We start from the raw sequence: 22,640 nt of genomic DNA, 5'->3' as shown, positions 1-22,640 counted from the left end.
GACAATAAAGTTTACTTTGACTTCAGCAGCGAGCAGGCGCACCGAGGGCTCTCGCGCTCACTTTTCGTGTAGAATTTCGAAAAAACATCGGTGCAAATTATAAGTCTGTATCATGATGTCTGGTGTTTTCGTGTTTGTTGTTTTGTTTTTATTTTGTTTTATTTTGCGAGTTGGTTATTAGATGCTGCTCCAGCCGGTCAGTGAATCCACTGCCGCCCCGCCCTCTCCTCCCTGTACCCTGTGAGTACGAGCAATTTTTTAAATTTTTTTTATTTTTTTTGCAGATGCCCGTATCGCCCATATCAAAAACCGCTACTGGCCATACTGATCCCTTGGATGACGCTGATTGGCTTTGGGTAACGCTTATTAGTTGTTAAAGTTTTTTCAGAATGAGATATGTACCCCCATGTTACAAGTTCATTTCTTGTCAAAGACCATGTTCATAAATAACTGAGCATGTCTTCAATTGCAGAATGCAAACACAAATTTTAATCAAAATTTACTTATGCTAAATATTGGCTGCGCTATAACCCAAATGTGGCTGAGAATAAATGTGCAAACTGGAGCTACACTACAGGATCAGACTGTGGCTCCACAGACAATGCTTCTTTAATCAGTAAGAGTTTATTTTTTCCCCTTATATTAACAGCATGAAATAAAGAGCATATAGACATGGCTGGAACGGTTGCATAACTGGCACTGAATATCAACATATGACTCTGGGCCAGTGACCTTTATTTGCTTACCCAGTCTACAGTCTCTTCAAGGTAATTTTCAAGGTAACTTTATTTCCAGGGTCCAGGACATTTCACCAAAGTATTGCCCCCCCCCCTCCCCCCCACACACACACACACACAGCTGTAGTAGTCACTGCAGCCCCTTAAATATTCTAATATCTCTGCCATTACAATATACAATGTAAGAAATCAAACACAAAGCTGTAGTGAACAGTACAGCAGCGAAATGTCAAAGACCCTGGTGAAGACATGAATAAACACAGGAAACTAACAATATCAAAGCTAGCTTGCCAGTTAGTTTCTCTGAAACCCAGACCATCTCCAGTGTCAAAGATCTTGTAATAATACATTTGGTGAGGAAGGGTACACTCTAAAAAATGATTCATGGGGTTAGTAAGTAAAGCTTAAAATTAATAGCTTTTTCTGCATAAAAAATTAAGTTTGTTGCATGTACACATTGTAATCAGTTGATAACTTAATTTAATGAGTTGGTCGAAATTAAAATAAAGAAAACAGTCTTAGCTCAGTAATATATCGATTTTGAACAGACATTTCTGTGTTAACTTAACATGAAAGTGTATTCAGTTAATACAACTTAAAAATCTCGTAAGCGTCCTTTAAAAGCTGAGTACAAGGCTGACTTGCCCGGACATGTTGTGCTCTCAGACCACTGATCGAAAGAAACGGAGGCAAAGAGAGAAAGCAGAGAAGCGGCATTTTGTACGGAACATTATCAAACGTTAAAGCTTTGTGGTGAGTACAATTTTTTGCCTTCACAGCAGCTAATAACTCTAACTTTAACTCTATCAACACGCACTGCAAGAAATCCTTTTTACACAACACTAAACTCTTCCTCGGCGAGTGGTGGTGATAAGCTAGTAACATTACACTTCTGGCTAACTTGTGAAGTAATTCGACCGTAACATTAGTCTTTGTTAAGTTTTGTTTTACGGTGGCAGCCAAATGGTGTTAATTGACACTGAGCTTCTGTAGCAGTAGTTTTAACTCTGCAAAGACAGGGTAATACATGTTTTTCTTCTTTCTACTTTGAAATCGTTGCAGCGTTGATGAAGGTTTGACCAGCAAAAGGCTGGGCCATTTTACATTCATGACTAAACAAATGTAGGTTACTGAGTATACATTCGGTTTAACATCGATGCATTTTGATGTTTAAGTCCTAGAGTTATTTTTATGTGAGATTGAAGTTTGTTAATTGAGCCCTAGCTGAAGAACAGCCTGTGTCAAAGTTCAGTCAAAAAACGCGGGCGAGGAAGCGAACGCCATGTTGTAGAAACGCCACAGGAAAGATCTTAAGTAACATTCATAAACTAGTTGTTTTAATGACATTACATTGAGTGTGCATTAGCACATAAAATATAATTTAGCTCTTTTAGGTATTAACTGCAGATACATAAGCGCAGTTGTATCACTTAAGAAAAAATATCTTTGATTTGGAAACATAACATAACATTCTCCATTCGCAGGCAGGAAGTTGTCAATCAAGCACCAAAAATCAATGACCTGAAAGAAAGATGGCCTGCTCTTTTTGATGCAGTTCAGGTAAATATTTTTCCATAAGATAATTTGCAGTATGTATTCTTTTAAAGTAAATTGTATACATTAACATGTTGTGCCTATTTGTGCCTTTTTTTTATACAGATAAACCAAGAATTCAGAAGGATCACCACTGTTAACCTGGAGACAACATTCATGGCAAAGCTGGACCAGTACTCTCAGAAAATAATGTCCTTGCTTTCCTCAAGAGGAGGGGCTGCAAAAATGCGCATTCGGCGCATCCAGAACATGCTGCTAGAGGTATGAATGAATGAAATGTAGTTTATTTCAAATAGGATAATCCACTTTTTTTTTCCAATAGGTGATATTGAGTCTTAAAAGGTAGCTGTTTACAACTCAACTATGTCAAATTATTGTTTAGAGCTTGAGGCACAAATATCAATTAAAACTATAAATACTTAATAATAAAACAAATTATAGGTGATGTGGATCATGATTGGCAGAGTAATTTGCAAGATTTTGCAGTTTTTCTATTTGTTACCTGGATTTTTCAAGTTCATGAATTGATCATTTCAGAGAAATGATCAATTCATTATTTTGATTATCACTGGAAATCTATAATTGGTACAGTTCAGGCCATATAAAGTCAATCCTTTTTTTTTTTTTTTTTTGGATGTAATTATCAAAAACCCATCCTCCTCGAAGAGCAGTTCGACATTCTTTTTCTTATTCACAGGACGATTCTGTGGAGAGAAGGCGAGAGGTCGCTATCCGTGGCTTAGTGGTGTATCTCAGGGAAAAGGAGGAGGATCTCTTCAAAGAGCAGGTAAATCAGACATGACTATACTTTGTATTAGAGGTACGATCTAATCTATTATTAATTGATTTCTAAATTAATCAGCAACTATTTTGATAATTGATTGATCGGTTTAAGTAATTATTTTAGAAAAAGAAGTCCAAATTCTCTGGTTTCAGCTTCATAAATGTGAATCGTTTCTGGTTTCTTTACTCCTCTATGACAGCAAACTGAATATGTTTGACATTTGAGGTCATCATATTGGGCTCTGAGAAACATTGACATTTTTCACCATTTTCTGACATTTTCTGGACCAAACAACTAATCAGATAATCGTCAAAGGAGCTTGCAAAGAGAACCTTCACAGACATAATCAGATAATCGAGAAAATTGTTAGTTGCAGCCCTATTTTGTGTTACTCTCATGTATAAGTATGATTGCTTAAAACATTTATATTGATTCTGATCTACCAGGATGGTGGCGGGGATATTACCAATGAAGTGATGAAGATTGTAACCAGAGGTGCCACAACGTCTGATCCAGCCAGCGCAAGGATCATACTTGAAGGAACAGAAGTCCTAGCAGACCTGGATGTACCCAGAGCCTGTGCCTTGCTAATGGGGCTGATATATGCACTCAACCTCAGCTACCCAAAAGAACTGAAAAACACTTTTGAAAAACACTTTTGAAGTGTTTCAAAAGATATTCCTCGAGCTGGATGATCTGAAAGCCAGTCCTAAGGTAATGTCACTAAAAAGTAAACTGTTGTACTAAAAAATGTGAAGAGTGAGGCTATCCTCAAATTAAACGGGAAATGTTCCACTGTTGTTTGCAATGTGTTGTGTTACATACTTTACAGTAGGCAGTAGGTGTAAAGTTGAGCGTTGAGCATTAAGTACACCTAGTTAAAAATAATGCACTTTAAAAGGATAGCTCGGGTCTTTTGAAGTGAGGCTGTATATGAGGTACATATGTATTGTGAGTGTATTACACACAGTAGATGGCAGTCAGTAAGCTCCACCTACGGAGAAGCAGACGGGGCCACCGGCATGCAAGATGAGCCTCCATCCTAATAAAACTGATGTCAGTTTAAATGTACATTATATCAAGAATATGTTTACTGCTTTATTTTGCTATCAGACAGCCTTTTCTGTGAGGAAAGAGAAGTTCTACTGCTTGTTGTTTCAATCGCTCTGGCCCACCAGCGTCCATGGACAAAAACAGCAATTTTACCTGACAGCACACAGGAGTTGCTGGTCTCCTGCTGCCTTGATCAGTAAGTGTAATTGTGTTATTTGGTGACTTTGGTGTTAGTTCGGGTTAGTTCAGATTTACCAAAGTCACACAAACAAACTGAGCCTATCGTGCGTGTTGGTGGCAGGAATGTGCTGACTGCTGTCTACTGTGTGTAATATACTCACAATGTACTTCATACTTAAAAAAACCTAAACTATCACTTTAACACAAACAAACTTGAATCAGAGCATGACTGTCAAAATGTTCAGTCTTTTTGAGACAGATTTACAGGGGTGTTTTATGTCATTTATTTTATGGAGGCAACAATTTTGTCTGCTATTGAAATGTCAATGAGTCTGGAATGGTGGACTGGTGTTCTAATAAACAGTTTGATCATAAAACTGGAATTTCAATGTGTAATTTATTGTATAATTGTAAGTTATAAGTTATTGTAAGTTACTAGTACTCAAAAAAATTAAGGTAACAATTTGCATGGATATTTCTGAGTAGAATAAAAGTAAAAAAATAAGTTTTAATAACTAAATGGAGTAATTTTTTAAACAATTAAAATTAAGTTGGTTCAACTTAATTAAGCTTGTAGAGGACAAAGCAAATCATGTTGTTTGTACGTAAGGAATAGAGTTTGCCTAACTAGAGAACTCTTGTGGCATTTACGCTATAGTGGCTAAGCTGAAGTAACTTAAAAAGATCCATGCAAATTGTTACCTTAATTTTTTTACGTTAAGCCAGCAGATCTTTTTTTAGAGTGTACACATGTTATCATGTGGTTACTACAGGGAGCAGGGAATTAACCCTTTGAGTTAAAGCTGAAAGTCTGCACTTCAATCACTATTTGATTGTTTCATTTAAAATCCACAGCGGTGCTGTAATTATTAAATTTACTAAAAGAAAAAATGCTAACTTTCACAGTCTTGAGAGTGTGTGAGGGATGTTCCTTGAGAAAATGAGGTCCTCTGCCCTCTTCCTTTGTGTAGGGCTCTGGTCAAAGAAGTCAAAAAGAAAACAAAAACACTTTTAAATAGTGTTTATGAAGCAGCTCCAAATTCACAGCTTTTTCCTATATAATTCCATCAATATATGATTATCATTGGAGATAACTGGGCCACTTACACCTGTCTTTCAATGTTTTAATATCTTTTCATTTGAATCTGGCTTATCAGGACATTCAAGTAGAATATGATATCCACCTACCACCAATATACACAGATTCTGTAAAAGTTAACACACTAAATGTCCAGTTGTGAAATATGATGACAGACTTTACTTATCAGCTTTCTTTCAATGAGTTCATCAGTTGAACTGGATAACCTCAAACTTAAACAAAGGAGAACATGTCGCAGTTGAAGACTTACATCATCATCGAAGATTTTATGAGCCTAGTCAGCCCTCCTATGCCACTCTTGAATTTGTACAGCTCCATGAACCTCTCCATATTGGTCAAGCACAGCAAAAAAGGAACCATTTCAGGTCAACAGATGTAAGACGGGCAAATTCTGCTTCAACCTGAGCAACAGAAGAAGAGGGGTGGTGAGTATAGGCAAAATTTAAAAAAAAAAATGCTTTCAGACCCAAATTTAAGCAAACCGTCATCTGAGGACCCTTAGAGAAAACACAAACACACAAAAGTAAACAAGCAAAAAGATGCCCTTTACCTGCCGTTCAGCGAACAAGGAAGTTCAGAGAACAATAAGCTCTGTCTTGAAATCTTTTAAAGTAGAATGATTGTGAAAATGACTTATGTGATGTAAAACTTTAGTAAATCTGCGATGTAAAAGAACACTGAGTAAAAGGACAAGTAACAATTTCCTTATTCCTCAGATGTTTACCTTGATGAGCAATATACTGCTTTAGTCCAACTGCCTCATTAAAGTTACACAACAGGCTTTTTACATTAAAGCCAGCAAGTCCATTACATACTCCTTCTATGACCCCATGATCTCATAAATTAACTTGTAAGGCTTTTTTAGATCTGAAATACTGTGCACATTCTGTGTATATGCAGGGTAGTGGACAGCAATTTACACAAAGTGCAAAGTTTGCAAGTCGACCTAATTTAAATGACAAAGACAGATGTGATCATCTACAGTAGATCTGTGAAAATAAATTAATGGCAAACCTTCATTTATGGATGTTATTACAAACACAACAGCCTAAACAGTCTGCTTTTGTTAATGCTTTTGTTGGTAGCATGTCTGAATATTTAGTTTATGCCACCTGGATGTGATTATCAATAGTGCAATGTTACTTCTTAAAAAGTACCTTGACACTACACAGAAAAAAACCAAGTGTCAATTTTACACTTAGAGTTGATTTTAACTCTTCTTCAGATAACATTTGGTCCCACTCAAAATTAGAGTTAAATGGCCAGTGTTAACTTTTCAGTGTTAATTGTACTCAATTTAGTGTCAAAATTAACAACAAAACATTATTTATTTTTATATTTAACACTGAGGGTTATTCACACTGTTCAGAGTAATTACACTTTATAGAGCTATTTTTCCTCCAAATTTAGTTTAATAATAACACTGATGTGTAATAATATATCATTTTTATTTCTCTGTAGTTTTATTTTTTCATATTCATCTTATGATGCTATATTACTAAACTGTGATCTATGCTATATTATGGAAATAACAACAAACATACAGGTTAAAGTAACAGCATTTATTCTGGGGGTGGCTGTAGCAGAGCAGGTCAGCCACTAATCAGAAGGTCGGTGGTTCGATCCCAGGCTGCCTCCTGGCTGCATGCCAAATATCCTTGGGCGAGATACTAACCCCGTGTTTGCCTACTGGTGGTGGTCAGAGGGCCCGGTGGCGCCAGTGTCCGGCAGCCTCGCCTCTGTCAGTGCGCCCCAGGGTAGCTGTGGCTACAACGTAGCTGCCATCACCAGTGTGTGGATGACTGGATGTGTAAAGCGCTTTGGGGTCCTTAGGGACTGAGAAAAGCGCTATACAAATGCAGGCCATTTACCATTTATTACGTTTCTCATTTCAGTGTTATTTAATTACCTTAACAAACCCTTACAATTCACATTAGCATACAGTTCTATGGTGCTCACTAGAGAAAGCAATATGACGTTTCTCCAATGTCATAGTTGTTTGCAGAAAAGTGAAAAAGTTGGTCAGGGATGAACTGTATGATGTACCACAGACATGGGCCCAACAAGTTCATCAAGGGCTCCTACTGAACCTGGCACTTTACATGGAAGTGCAAGCTTGTCAATCACAAGGTGTGAATGGTGCTTCTTGTGGATCCCTGACCAAGAAGGTAGGGCTGATGATGTTGTCTAGATGCTGCTGTACACTGGTTCCAGCCTACAACAACACATTAAACAACAGTATTAAGTGACTATCCTCTGACAGTAGATTAGCTCACCTCACTGTCCATGAAAATAGAGGTGATGGAACGTATATTTTAAACAACGCACCTTTGGGAATTTGATGCGGTTATCGACAGCTTGAGATGCAGACACCTTTCCTGGTCTCTTTCGCCTTTGTGCAGATGGTGGTAGCAGATGTAGCAGCAGCAAGATAGTAGACATGTCACTGTCCCAGACTACAGACGAATAAACAAAGAATTATTCCAAAAATGCATTCAATTGACAGAATTACCTATATAACCAACAATGGCAAATAAAAACAGTCACAATCATACCATTCTCAACTTCAGTACCTGACTCAGCATTGCACATTAACTCCAAGAGCTCTGAGGTGGGAACAAGTCCATGACTTTTCTTTACAACCTTTGCTTTGAGATTGATGGGCCACCTCTCCAAGAATTTGCTGGCAGTGACCTCACAAAACAGGAGTCAGAAATCTTGTTCTATCTGTATTGCAAAAATACAGAACATAGAGAGGTGCAATGAGTGACACTGCAAGCTTCATGGAATATTTCAGTGATTCAACAAATGAAGATGTCTTACCAGTCCTGGTGTGTCCAGAAACCACATCAGGCCTATGAAGACACCTGCTGGATTCTTTTCATTGCTGACCATTAAATGAAGGTAGCTTTCTTTTCACGGATGTCTTCATCAGCAGAGTGTCTCAAAAGAGCAATAGCTGCTCTTACATCCTCATCTGATAACACTGTCTCAGTGGTGAGTGGTCTGGATCGACCATGGCCTGGCCCACCAACTTAAGAAAAAACAATTTGATTGAATCCTGCCTACAAATTACATCAGTATCATTTAAATCACGTGTCAAAGTCAAGGCCCGCGGGCCGCATCCGGCCCGGTGTACATTTATATCCTGCCTGCGAGATCATTTTATATAGATGTACTATTATTGTTATGCATGGCCCGGCGATATGAGGCGCTAATAATATACAAACTACAGATTCCATAATGCAGCGCTGTAGCCTCCTTGCTGAACGCTAGGCTACCTGGGAACATTCCCGCGTCAATCAAGTCAAACTTCTGTTATAGAGATTGACAGACCACGAGACTTTCACGCATTGCATGCCGGGAACTCGTGCCAAAACAATCCAAGTACCGGATCAAATGCAAGCAATTGCAGCACCACAAAACGTTCATTCTCCGGTTCCAATACCTTCTTGGTTTTTCTTTGCCCCCCAAAAAAGTTATGTACAAAACGAAGGAGAACTGTCACGGCTGGCGGGGTGAGCCGTGTGGTGTGGAGGAAAAGGAGGACCCAAAATGCAGCAGTGACTGATGATACGAGTGATGTTTATTTACAAAGTGGTAGTGGCAGAAACAGGCAACGAAGCATGAGAAATTACTAATGGAAACCTAAACTGGGAAACACTAAAGAGCAAACCTGAAATCATAACGGAGCAGAGAGACGTAGAGACAGGAACACCATAGAACGCAGAGATACATGGATGAATGCAGACGAGCCGACAACGAACACAGACCGACACCCACTAAATATACACACACAAGGTAATCGGGTAATCACACACAGGAGGGAAGAACAGCTGAACCTAATACACATGATGACCGGAGGAGACAAGCTGAACACCATGACAACAGACACAGACTTTCAGAACAATACAGGAAATCTAGAACCCGAACCGGACACAAGGAGGGAGGACACAGAATAACTAGAACAGAGGGACATAATCCTAAAACGCTGGGCCAACGACCCAGCACCATGACAAGAACAATGCCGGTCCGTACAAAGACAGACTTGATAAAAAGTCAAAGAAAATATACGAGGACAAAATCAAAGGAGTGAAAGGTTTAGACCCTTACGAGCACACAGAGGGACAAAATACGTCAGCGTGCTGCCCAACTTCACCACGATCAGATTTATAATTATACGGTTCTTGGAGTGAGTGCATACACTCATGAAGTTTAGTAACTTCAGGTCACTGCAACAAGCCCAGGTAGAGTTTACCGACGGATGGGTGCAGGACCTTGAAATGCACCGTGTAGAAAGTAAAGACCATCGTACGTATCATAAGTTTACCAGTCTCACAAATCGTCGTCATAAATACACATTCATTAACCGTTTATTAATAGGACCTTTGAGCTCAACGGTAATTAATTAGTAGTGGAAATAATTTCTGGTAGCATCACAGAAATGTAGCAGTGACAATAATATTGTATGCTGTAATCGTACTGGGCAATTAGTGATACAAAACTACTGTTTTATCCTGTGAATAAAAGTATATGTTTTTGTCAGTGTACCATAATAACAGAAGCGAAACGCAATATTGTGTCAGGACAATTCACTGTTTATGCACAATAAACAAAGGAGCATAGCGCCACAATTTCTGTTCAGCGCCAGACTTGCACACAACCTATATCACCAATTATGTTATGAAAAATGACGTATTAACTACAACAGCAGACTGACCTTTGTGGAAATGCTTGGAGCAGACTAACCTGTGAGCTGGAGTGTTTTGGGACGTTATATTTGGTCTTTGAATGGCTGCAATCCAGTCGCCTCTTTGTTACTTCCAAAAAATATGATTGTTTGCTTGCAGGACACCAGGAGAGATGAGTCCTCCGTCACAGATGCTGCAGGTTCAAGCTCATTGCATCTCCAACCCACATCCACTGCCACTGTACTTAAGGGAAGTTAAAGACTTTCTTCTGCACCTATTTGGATCACCTCGATCCATGACAGTCATTCAGGCAGTAATGCCTGGACTGGAAACAAGCCATCCTTAAAATATTACAACATTCCAGCTCCTGTGTTGGAATGAAAAACAAATGTGTTGTTTAAATCAGAGACTGCACTTGTGACAGAACAACAAATATTTTATTTTGATTATATAAGTAATGCAAGTACAAAACAAACTTGTGGTAGGCCTAAACTTATTTTCTTAATAATTAAATCTGAGACTTTGTTTCATTGTAAGATTATAACAGTGATGGCAATCTAACTGTTTGTTGTTCAGCAGAACAGTGTCCAGTATGTTGGCTGTTATACTTTGTTGTGTTTGAAAATAAAAGTTGGGCTGATTTTAACATAATTACAAAAAGTGTTGTTAATTATATTTAATCATATTCAGGTTACCACACAGTTTTTTCATTTAGTTGAACTTGAAATGTTTGTCAGTAGGTAAACAATTAAAGTTGTACAGTCAGAAATATCAATTTATTCTTAATACTGCAGACTTGCAATGTGTAAGTTGTCCTAACAGTCATCTTAAGTAAACTTTACTTAGTTTTTTTGAGGCAACGAGTTTCCTCAATTTTTTTGAGTTCTGGGAACTAACAAGGCTGTACAGTGTACTCAAAATGAGTAAGTTGCCCTAACTTGGTCATCTTACGTAAACTTGATCCAATTTTTTTGAGTTCTGGGAACAAATGAGCTTGTACAGAGTACTCAAAATAAATAAGTTGTCCTAATTTAGTCATTTTGGAGCAGCAGCGCCTCTTCTTTCTCAGGAGACTGAAAAGATTCGGCATGAGCCCCCGCATCCTCAGGACCTTCTATCACTGTGCCATTGAGAGCATCCTCACTGGATGCATCACCACCTGGTATGGCAACAGCACCGCCTACAACTGCAAAGCTCTCCAGCGAGTAGTGCGGTGCTCTGAACGGATAATTGGAGGTGAGCTTCCCTCCCTCCAAGACATCTACAGGAAGCGGTGCCTGAGGAAAGCGGGGAGGATCATCAAGGACTCCAGTCACCCCAGCCATAAACTGTTCAGACTGCTTCCATCAGGAAGGAGGTTCTGCAGCATCCGGTCCCGTACCAGCAGACTGAGAGACAGCTTCTTCCACCAGGCCATCAGACTGCTGAACACGTCATAGACACCTCACCTCCACTACTGGAACTTTAACATTATGCACTCCATACTGTACAGTAATGCCACTGTTTTGCACATGTCTCAACTCTGTATATTTTATTTTATTTATTTTATATATTCTATTTATTGTTTACTCTATTTAATTTGTAAAATATGTGTACACACACACACACACACACACACACACGTAGAAAAATATTTAGTATACACATCCAGAAATGCATATACTATTATATATTGTACATATATTTATTAGTTTCAGATGTAGCCATTCTTGTATTTTGCTTGTTTACATTATTGTATTTGCACAGCTCTGTTGCTTGTGAAGCTCGCACACAAGAATTTCACTCACATGTGCTGTACCAATGTACCTGCACATGTGATGTGACAATAAAAATGATTTGATTTGATTTGATTTTTAGCTAAGCTTTACTCAATTTTTTTGAGGCAACGAGTTTCCTCAATTTTTTTCAGTTCTGGGAACTAATTAGATTTTACAGTGTAGCAGTATGTCGGTGAGTCTGGTGTAGAAAAACAGTCTTTGGTTCCGCTAACTCTACGGGTGAAACATTCATACTGGCTAACTTAGAGGAAATGCTGCGAGCGTTACAAGAATCTGATTGCTCAGGAACACAAAGATCGCTAGGTAGGACGGTCAGTGAATAACTTGGCACCGAGGTGTCACACGGAATAACGTCTTTAGAGTCCAAACACACAGTGGCGGAGTTATCCAAGTCAGGCAACACAATGGCAGGCAAAACAGAGTTACTCACAGTGATGGAACAGTCATGGGGTCCGGGATCAGAAAACTTGGGCTGGGTGTGTGACTCACAGTCACTCTCTCCCACGGGTGCAGCCAGCTCAGCTGTACTGCGGCGCTGAACTACTACAAGGGGCTTCACTGAAGTCTGCACTGGCACAGGGGGCTGCACTGATGGCTGTAGCAACGGTTGTGGTGAGAGTGGAGTAGGTGACTGCACAGGAGATTGAACTAGAGGTGACTGCACAGGAAACTGAGCTAATGGTTCTGTTGCAAACTTAGTTGCTGCTGATGGAGCAAACAGCTGTGCTACAGGGAGCTGGGACACAGGAAACTGAGCTAGTGGTGGTGAGAGTGGAGTTGGTGGTAGAGGAGGAGACTGTGCTGACCGGACGGGAGGAGACTGGGCTATGGGCGACGGAGTGGCACACTGAACTGAAGGCGACGGAGCTACAGGGGACTGGAGAACAGGAGACTGAATCACAGGGGACTGGAGGACTGGAGACTGGACTGCAAACTGAACAGCAAGCGAGTGAACTGACTGGACTAGAAGCTGAACAGTAGGAGAGTTAACTGACTGGGCTGGCGAAGCTAATGGCTGAGCTGAGGGCAGATTGTAATCCACAGAGGAAAACATGGCTTTACTCTCGATGGGTATGTTATCATGATGTCTAGGATCTGAATGTTCGAGCGGAACGAGAAAAAGACAGTGTTATGATCCAATGTTGTCAGTGTTTGTTTTATGTGTGACTCCTCCCACCAGAGGATGGATGTGGGTTTTTTCCTCTCTCTCTTAGGAGGTGGACAGACCTGGGCGTGCCTGCTGAGTAGTTGGGTGGAGTCTCTTCCTGTCCTTGGATTGGATAATTGGCTAATCACCTCCAGTACTTAACTACCGGATGACAACCACCTGGTCCCCTCTCTACTAGCCTCCACCATCCAACAAAGAGCATGTGTTTTTGAGTCGTTGCTGTGTAGGGTGTCTGTGCCCAGTGATTTGCAAGTATAACCCTGTGTGTGTGTCTGGTGTTAGTATCTTAATTTTGTAAATAGCTGTAAATAGATTTGTAAAGTAGCAATTGTGTATATTGTTCACCTTGTATATATTCTTCACTGCAGCAGCCTAGTAGGCGTGAGAAGCCATTTTTGTTGATTAAGTTTTCTCCTGTTTTTCATTTAGAAAGTTAGGTAAGTGAATTGTCTTTTGTTTGGTTTTCATTTTTGTGTAGGAAAGCGTAGGGACCATTAGGGAGTTTTGTTTGTTATTTTTGGTACTGCTCACTGCTGAAGCAAATAAATGGCTGCTTAGCACTTTAAAAGATACGACTGTTTGTGTTCTTTCCTGGGTGGTGCGCAAGTGGGGCCAGTTTCTTGTTGCGTTCAATACACGCCTAGACAAAGAACGTAACAACAGTCACTCTCACCAACGGGTGCAGTCTGCTCAGCTGTACTGGAGCGACGGCGGCGTGAACGGCGTTTTTGCCGAGAAGGGGGAGGAGATGAACCGGGCCGCGAATCCTCCAGCAGACCGGGCTGAACATCCTCCGACTCTTCATACTGGAGACGCAGCTCCGGGCGAATGCGTACGGTGGAGATGAGGAAGTCCTGGATGTGGGGGTGTAGCGCGCCGAATAGCCATGGGAGTCCGGAAACCATCCTCTGTAACCGGATGGCTACGATCTCCCGATACTCTTCCCCTGGCAGCGCTACCCACTCCTGACAGTGTAGATTAAATCCACCCGGAGCTCAGCAGAGGGACTGTGAACTGCTGGGTCCAGGTCGTGGTCGCATTCTTCTGTCATGATTCGGCTGTGTGGCAGGCAGGAAGTGGACCCAAACGCAAGCTCACAGAGGCAGGAATGAACTCAAAACACAGCTTTATTGCTGGAGGGAAACGGCGAAACAAACTGATAAGAAACTACACTGGGAAGCAATACACTAGCACACAGAGGAAAATTCCCTTTTGCACAAGTATGTGGTGGTGAAAAGCATCAGAGTCTTGACAGTGTGAGATCACACTAAACAGAAAAGTGTGCAGCAAGAAAAGACAGAAAGACTTCTGTGTTGTTTGTGTCCAAAACCTTCCAAAGGTTTAACTTCTTTATCATGGCCTAAACTTTGTCTTGGACATTGAATATAGTTGCAGAAATGCCTTGCAATCCGAGATTGAGCTCATTCAGACAAGAAAATATATCACACAGATAAGCCAGGCACGTAAGGTACTCTTCATCATGCAAATGTTAAGACAGCTCAAAGGGATGGTCACTGAAGAAAACTTTAAGTTCATCCCTCAGCTCAAATAAACAGGTCAGCACTTTCCCTCTAGATAGCCAGCGAACCTCTGTGTGGAGTAATAATGTCTCATGCTCGCTGCCCATCTCATTGCACAACGCAGCAAATAAGTGGGAGTTCAGCAGCCTGGCTTTCACAAAGTAAACCATTTTTGGAAAGTTGGAAAGTTTACGCGCTGGTAAAACTTCAACAGAACTATCTTCATGTTGGCTTTATTAAAGTCACCAGCCACAATAAAAGCAGCCTCCGGGTGTAACGTTTCCTGCCGGTCGATAATGTCAGACAGTTCGTCCAGTGCCTGTGTGGTTTCAGCGTGGGGGGGAATGTAAACAACGGTACAGAATAGTGCTGTAAACTCCCTGGGCAGATAAAAGGTTCTGCATCTGATCATAAGGTGTCCAAGGTCAGGAGAGCACCCCGACGAAACTATCTGTACATCAGTACACCACCATTTGTTGGTCATTACGCACACACCACCTCCCCTACATTTTCCCGAGTCCCTTGTTCTGTCCGGGCGGTGAGTGGAGAGCTCCTCAAGGACAATGGCCATGTCAGGGACGGAGGGGTCTAGCCATGTTTCTTTGAAAACAAAGACGTTGCAGTTCTTAATGTCCCTTTGGAAAGTTATCCTGGCCCTTAGTTCATCCAGTTTGTTTTCCAAGGACTGGACGTTCGCTAGAAGAATGCTGGGAAGCAGGGTGTATGTTGTCTTTTCCTCAGCCTGACCAGAATCCCGGCTCTTTTTCCCCTTTTTCTCCAGCGTTACTTCTGCCCAGGTAGCCAAGGTGAGTCAGCACCATTCACAAAAAAGTTGGTTTGTGAAGGTCCGGATTGTGAGTTTTGTCGAATGTCCAGGAGAGTTTGTCTTCTGTAGGTGATAAAAGCATCACAGGTTGCAAAGAAACTAAGAAATAACATAACTAACATAAGAAAAATGCAAAATGTAGGGTACGCATACGCTAGTTTGGGAACTACTGCTATAGAGATTACATATTGGTTAAACGAAACACCTGGCTGTTTCTTTTGTTGCTTTCTGTTCTGTGATGGGGTGAATTTAAGTGCCAAAAGTTGTGAATCAAAATTAAATGTGTACATTTCACAGTTTGAGCACACGAAAACTGTGGAAAAATGTTGAGTTTGACAAAGTCGAGCCGAAAGCCACCTCAGAAACTACCTTAAACCCTCAAGTCATGCAGGATTTGGCACGACTCAGAGCTGTGCAATCAAAAAGGGAATTTATTTACAACATCGCGTTAGATATACATATAAACAGTGATCAAGCGGAGCGTTGCAGGGCTGGGGGGTTACACGCACACACTCCTCTTTGTACAGTCTGTCACACAAGCACACACAAATGTTCAGAGTTAGGCAATGTAAAGGGTAGCAGAGATGAATTTAAAGTTAAGCTGATGATGCTGAGATTTATTCACTGAAATCCACCAACTGCATGTCTAATATAAAGACAGCATAAACAGGTTACATAAAGTTTAACCTGTTTATCCTGCACTAAACTGCAGAGCTGCACAGTTACTGCCTCAGTTTGGTTTGCAGAATGTTTAACGGTATAAAAAAAACAATGTCACACATACTGAACTTAGAACTTAGTGAACTTTGCTCTCTTTCCTTTCTCTCCATGTAAAATACAGTAGCTGAACCTTTCGCTAGCAGATACACAGTGCGACAAACTCCATAGCAACAGTTTGTGTGTTTGTTGAGCTGGTAGAAATATTGCTCACAAAAAATATTGTTCACTTTATATTCACCCTTCTTCTGTAGGACTAGTGACCTCAACATCAAAAAAACACCATCCCACTGTAACCTGTGACTATGGAAAACAGTCTTGCCTCCTTTATCTCTCTTTATGTGACACCTCTTGGCGATTAATGTTCTTACAGTATTGTCTTTCATGCATTATTGTTTACATTCAAATCAGTTTGATGTTTGAATACCCAGAGTGACAAATAAGTAAGTCTCCTCAAATGCCTTTAAACCAAATGTAATGAGCCTATTTTGAAAATGTACGGAGTAGAAAGTACAGATGTCTGTTTAAAAATGTAGGTACTAAAGTAAAAAGTAAAGTACAGATATCTCAAAATTGTACTTAAGTACAGTAACAAAGTATTTGTTCTTTCTTACTTCCCACCTCTTCTAATAATAAGGAAGCAGGACTGATTTTAAAAGTATTGTCTCAGCACAGAATTACATGTCAAACCTGTATATGTGACTCACAGGTGCTTGCAGGTGGTTAGAGTCTTTCCCAGCTACCACTGGACAAGACAGAAGGTATGCTGTGGACCCCGTCTGCCACAGGACTGGACGCTGGTTTAGCTCACTGTGTTGAGCAAGCATGTGGGCGCAGCACCCCCAGGCTTGAGTTCGACCCACGGCCCTTTGCCATGTCTTCTCTTCTGTCTTCCTCTGCTTTCCTGTCAGTTCTTCACTGTCCCTATCAATAAAGTAAAAAAAAAATTCACAGGGCTGACACAGAGAGACAGAGAACCATTCACACTAACATTCATGCCTACAGGCATTTAGGCTCACCAATCAACCTAACCCTACTAAGTTCCTGTCTTTGGATTGTGGGAGTAACCTGGAGAAAGTGGTGGGTGGCCAATGGGAGCCTCTTTACTGTGAGGCAAAGTTGTGAGGTTAGGGTTAACCATTATTCCACCGTGCTGGCCTAAACGTCAGTCCATAAATTAGAAAAATGTACTGAGTTAAACAGGCAAGCCATCAGGGCACGTCTCCTCTCCCTTATCGTAGTCCGGGTCTTCTCTCCCAGATCTCTCCATAGTTGCACTGCTTCAATCTTTGGGCTGAAGGTAAATTATGCCAGTAAAAACTGTGATTACCACCTGATCTATTTTCCTCTTTTCTGATGTGTTATTCTCAATCATATACTCAACTTGATTATTTCCCACCATTGGCCCTTTTTACAGGCACACATCTTGCTATAGTAAATAGAAAGTAATTAGAAAGTATTTTAACTTGTATGTATATAACTTGTATTTATTTACTTGTACTTTTTCACTGATAACAACCACAGTCTAGTGAATGTAAAATTGTGATCAACATAAAAAATGTGGAGTACTGTATTTGAGCTGCCTGAGCCAGTGATATCATTAAGTACATTATTGTTCCAATTGTAGAAAATTTGCAATGTGTTCTACAGTAGCAATAGAATAGAATAGTTGGTTATTGTCATTGTACGAAGGAATTTCAGGTGCTCCACACCAGCTGTGTGGCTATAAAATATAAATAGTAAGATAGCAGGAATAATATTAAACAGGATATATACATAAAAAATATAAACATAAGAATAGGAATATATACAAAATAAGAGAAGTATAAACAAAAGAAGACAAAGGCGCACATTAGAAGAACAGGTTAGAAAGTCCTTGGAAGCAGTGCAAAAGGACTTGGTCTGAGTGTAGAGACCGTGTGTGAGTGGCCTCAGTGATGATGGTTATATTTCTTCAGCTTGCTGTAAATTGTTGTATAGCTTTAATTTGGACCATGATGCATAATTGTATTAATTTTTCTATCATGTCCCGAAGACACAAAGCCACTCCACCAACTGTTCCATATAAGTTTTGAGTGGGTCACTTAGCCTTGAGTGCTCAGTAAATTCATCATCAGCCACCCTTTATCTAATGCCATTCTATTCTGGTAAGTCATCTCAGAAGTTGCATGTAGTTGTTCAGAGAGCCCCTTCACTAGATCCCGAGGGTGATTCAGCAATCTCTATTGATTATAACAAAGAAAATTAATCTAATCTACAATTTTTTTCTTTTAAATTGTCAGCCACCAAAAAATGACTGACTGATGAGAAGTGGGCTACTGGAACAAGAAGGCATCAGTGGGCAAGAGACAAAAATTGGGCGCTGTTGGAGTGCGCTACACAAGTAGTAACCCCAGCAGAAGGGGTTACATGAATATGATGAGTGACCTATGGAATCTTCGATATCCAACATCCACACTGACGGCAAAACAACTAGTAGCAAAGATGAACAGGAACATGACTCAATACATAAGCGGGGCACAGAAAGGCATTGGCAAGATCACCAGAGACACAAAACACCAGCTCCTGGTAGACAAAGCAGTCCCCTGAGACTGCAAGACTAGGGTGACCAACAAGAAGGCCTGTGACTCAATGCCCCACACCGCATAGGCCTGAACCCCCTCAGTGAGATCATTGACAAGACTGGCTACAGATACTGACTACTGAATGGAGCAATTGTCAGCCACCCCCTGTACATGGATGGCATCAAGCTGTATGCCAGAAGTGAATGAGACATCGATTCACTGATCCAAAACACCAGGATATACAGCAATGACATGGAGCTATATCTATGAAGCGCCTTGAGGCGACTTTTGTTGTGATTTGGCGCTATATAAATAAAATTGAATTGAATTGAATTGAATAGAAATGTAGTCGGATAATAACAAACAGAGAGAAGGTAGTCAGAACTGAGGGGATCAAACTACCAGAAGGCAACATTCTGGTAGAGAAGCTGGAGAAATACCAAGGGCTCAGAGCAAAGCTCAAGAACATGTGGAGGGTGAAGTTAACAGTGGTCCCAGTGGTAATCGGAGCACTTGGTGCAGTGACACCCAAGCTGGGCGAGTGGCTCCAGCAGATCCAACATTGGAGATCTCTGTCCACAAGAGCAATCCTAGGAACAGCTAAGATACTACACAGGACTTAAGCTCCCAGGCCTCTGTTAGAGGACCTGAACTTGGAGGACAGACCGCCTGCAGGGGAGAGCAGGGAATTATATAATATACAAGCAGAGTCATTTGTGCTGGGCCCTTTAATTACTGAATGAATGTTTGATACCTGTGCTTCTATTCATTACACACATTTTAACAATAACTTAATCGCCATAATTCCAAGTGTAAAAAATGAATATTGTATATTATTTATGTTTTTATTTAATTATTATATAAACAATGCACAAATATCTTATTTGAATGATTGCTGTCATATAGATGAGAGAAAGTGAGGATAAAACACAGAATGAGCTCCACTGACTCATCTGAGCAGAGAGAGGCAGGCCAATACTGTGCTGTAAACTTATAGTGTAGTTTTCAGCTCTGACGCGGTCTGCTTTCTAGTTTTCTTTCCTCGTGTTCAACAGTTAAAACCGTTACATAATTCACCACCACAAAGAATATAAATTGATTTATTGTGAATAAGATGACCAAAACAGAATTAGAATTTTACACAAAAGCATTGAATGTTTATGTGTTTCACAAAGCCCTGCTTTGCCCATTACTGATAGAATAGAATAGAATAGAATAAACCTTTATTATCCCACGAATGAGAAATGTGGGTGTTACACAGCTCTTGTAGCAAGTGGAATATAAAATGTAGAAGGAAGAAACAAGGTGGTCCTATTTACATAAGCAACTGAAATTCATATATGCATATAACAATGTACAGAAATATGTATAAAAATAGTACAGAGTTGTGCACATAAGTGTGTGTGGGGGGTGGAGTGAATGATTCTGGTGAAATGTACAGTGAACAAACAAGCTGAGTGAGTGAGTGATGAGTGAGATAACCATGTGTTACAGAGTCTGACAGCTGCTGGTAAGAATGGCCTGCGGTAGCGCTCCTTCCTACACTGCCTACATGCCTAATCAGATATTTACAGAGAAATACTCGGTATTTAATTCAATTCAATTCAATTCAATTTTATTTATATAGCGCCAAATCACAACAAAAGTCGCCTCAAGGCGCTTCATAGATACAGAGAAAAACCCAACAATCATATGACCCCCTATGAGCAAGCACTTTGGCGACAGTGGGAAGGAAAAACTCCCTTTTAACAGGAAGAAACCTCCGGCAGAACCAGGCTCAGGGAGGGGCGGCCATCTGCTGCGACCGGTTGGGGTGAGAGAAGGAAGACAGGATAAAGACATGCTGTGGAAGAGAGACAGAGGTTAATAACAGATATGATTCAATGCAGAGAGGTCTATTAATACATAGTGAGTGAGAAAGGTGACTGGAAAGGAAAAACTCAATGCATCATGGGAATCCCCCGGCAGCCTACATCTATTGCAGCATAACAAAGGGAGGATTCAGGGTCACCTGGTCCAGCCCTAACTATATGCTTTAGAAAAAGGAAAGTTTTAAGCCTAATCTTAAAAGTAGAGATAGTGTCTGTCTCCCGAATCCAAACTGGAAGCTGGTTCCACAGAAGAGGGGCCTGAAAACTGAAGGCTCTCCCTCCCATTCTACTTTTAAATACTCTAGGAACAACAAGTAGGCCTGCAGAGCGAGAGCGGAGCGCTCTAATAGGGTGATATGGTACTACAAGGTCATTAAGATAAGATGGGGCCTGATTATTTAAGACCTTGTATGTGAGGAGCAGGATTTTGAATTCAATTCTGGATTTAACAGGAAGCCAATGAAGGGAAGCCAAAACAGGAGAAATATGCTCTCTCTTTCTAGTCCCTGTCAGGACTCTTGCTGCAGCATTTTGGATTAGCTGAAGGCTTTTCAGTGAGTTTTTTGGACATCCTGATAATAATGAATTACAGTAGTCCAGCCTGGAAGTAATAAATGCATGAACTAGTTTTTCAGCGTCACTCTGAGACAAGATATTTCTAATTTTAGAGATGTTGCGCAAATGGAAGAAAGCAGTCTTACATATTTGTTTAATATGTGCGTTGAAGGACATGTCCTGGTCAAAAATGACTCCAAGGTTCCTCACAGCGTTACTGGAGGCCAAGGTAATGCCATCCAGAGTAAGAATCTGATTAGATACCATATTTCTAAGATTTTCAGGGCCGAGTACAATAACCTCAGTTTTATCTGAATTAAGAAGCAGAAAGTTAGCGGCCATCCAGGTCTTTATGTCTTTAAGACATTCCTGCAGTTTAACTAATTGGTGTGTGTTATCTGGCTTCATGGACAGATAGAGCTGGGTGTCATCTGCATAGCAGTGAAAATGTATGCTATGTCTTCTAATGATGCTGCCTAAGGGAAGCATGTATAATGTAAACAGAATTGGTCCTAGCACTGAACCCTGTGGAACTCCATAATTAACCTCAGTGTGTGAAGAGGACTCTCCATTTACATGCACGAATTGGAGTCTATTAGATAGATATGATACAAACCACTGCAGTGCAGTACCTGTAATACCTACAGCATGTTCTAATCGCTCTAATAGGATATTATGATCAACAGTATCGAACGCTGCACTGAGGTCTAGCAGGACAAGCACAGAGATGAGTCCACTGTCAGAGGCCATAAGAAGATCATTTGTAACCTTCACTAAAGCTGTTTCTGTGCTGTGCTGAGCTCTGAAACCTGACTGAAACTCTTCAAATAAACCATTCCTCTGCAGATGATCTGTTAGCTGTTTGACAACTACTCTTTCAAGGATTTTTGATATGAAAGGAAGGTTGGAGATTGGCCTATAATTAGCTAAGACTGCTGGGTCTAGAGATGGCTTTTTGAGTAAAGGTTTAGATATTCATTGTTTATGTTTAAGTTCCTTTAGTCATCTTAAGCTCCGTTGTTCAGTTATAGTTCTTTGTTTATAAGATCCCTTTATTTCATCACCACCGTGGTTAAGTCTCCTCTAACCTGTCACGTGTCATGTCTGCGTGTCCTGTGTTGTCAAGCTCATGTCATGCCTGTATTCCATTGTTCCTATTTTACTTTGAAAGTTATGTTTCTATGTTCATCGTGCTTGGTGTTACTTTTCCCTATGGTGTCATGATGTCATTCCAGTCAGCTGGTCTCAGAGTTCTTACTAATCAGGTTCAGGTTCATGTTCCTGTTCAGTTCCATGTCCATGTCTTTTGTTGCAGTTTTCATATTTATTTAGTAGGGGTGCAACAAAACAGATCCACTGAGCACTCAACACAGACAGCATCGTCAGAAGAAAAGTTGATAAAATAAATTTAAAAATTTTGTATTGTTCGATACATATGCGTACCGAACCGAAAGCACTGTATCAAACGGTTCAATACCGATACATGCGCTCGACTACTCCGCCTAGGCTGCACTGTCGAGTGCAGAGCCACTGAGCGCAGCAC

At 40.5% G+C, this 22,640-nt stretch overlaps 1 protein-coding gene across 1 annotated transcript; it reads left to right on the top strand.

The window, feature by feature from the left end:
* The first annotated feature begins 1,249 nt into the window (after positions 1–1,249).
* LOC309688495 (uncharacterized protein) lies at positions 1,250–5,050 on the top strand. Its single transcript, XM_082504291.1, has 5 exons — positions 1,250–1,490; positions 2,222–2,297; positions 2,397–2,552; positions 2,989–3,078; positions 3,522–5,050. The coding sequence occupies exons 3-5, from the start codon at positions 2,448–2,450 to the stop codon at positions 3,735–3,737; spliced, it is 411 nt and encodes a 136-aa protein (XP_082360417.1). The 5' UTR covers positions 1,250–1,490; positions 2,222–2,297; positions 2,397–2,447; the 3' UTR covers positions 3,738–5,050.
* Positions 5,051–22,640: the final 17,590 nt, after the last annotated feature.

The sequence above is a fragment of the Aulonocara stuartgranti genome, assembly GCF_965226115.1.
Source record: "Aulonocara stuartgranti genome assembly, chromosome: 14".
NCBI classification, from domain to species: Eukaryota; Metazoa; Chordata; class Actinopteri; order Cichliformes; family Cichlidae; genus Aulonocara; species Aulonocara stuartgranti.
Note: the sequence above shows the minus strand (reverse complement) of the source record. Positions and strands in the feature narration are given on the sequence as shown.

Bases quoted from the DNA above. Each gene is read 5' to 3' on its own strand.
- LOC309688495 (XM_082504291.1), top strand. From the start codon at position 2,448: ATGGCAAAGCTGGACCAGTACTCTCAGAAAATAATGTCCTTGCTTTCC. The intron at 2,553-2,988 runs GTATGAATGAAT...TCTTATTCACAG, and splicing joins TCCAGAACATGCTGCTAGAG to GACGATTCTGTGGAGAGAAG. The intron at 3,079-3,521 runs GTAAATCAGACA...CTGATCTACCAG, and splicing joins AGGATCTCTTCAAAGAGCAG to GATGGTGGCGGGGATATTAC.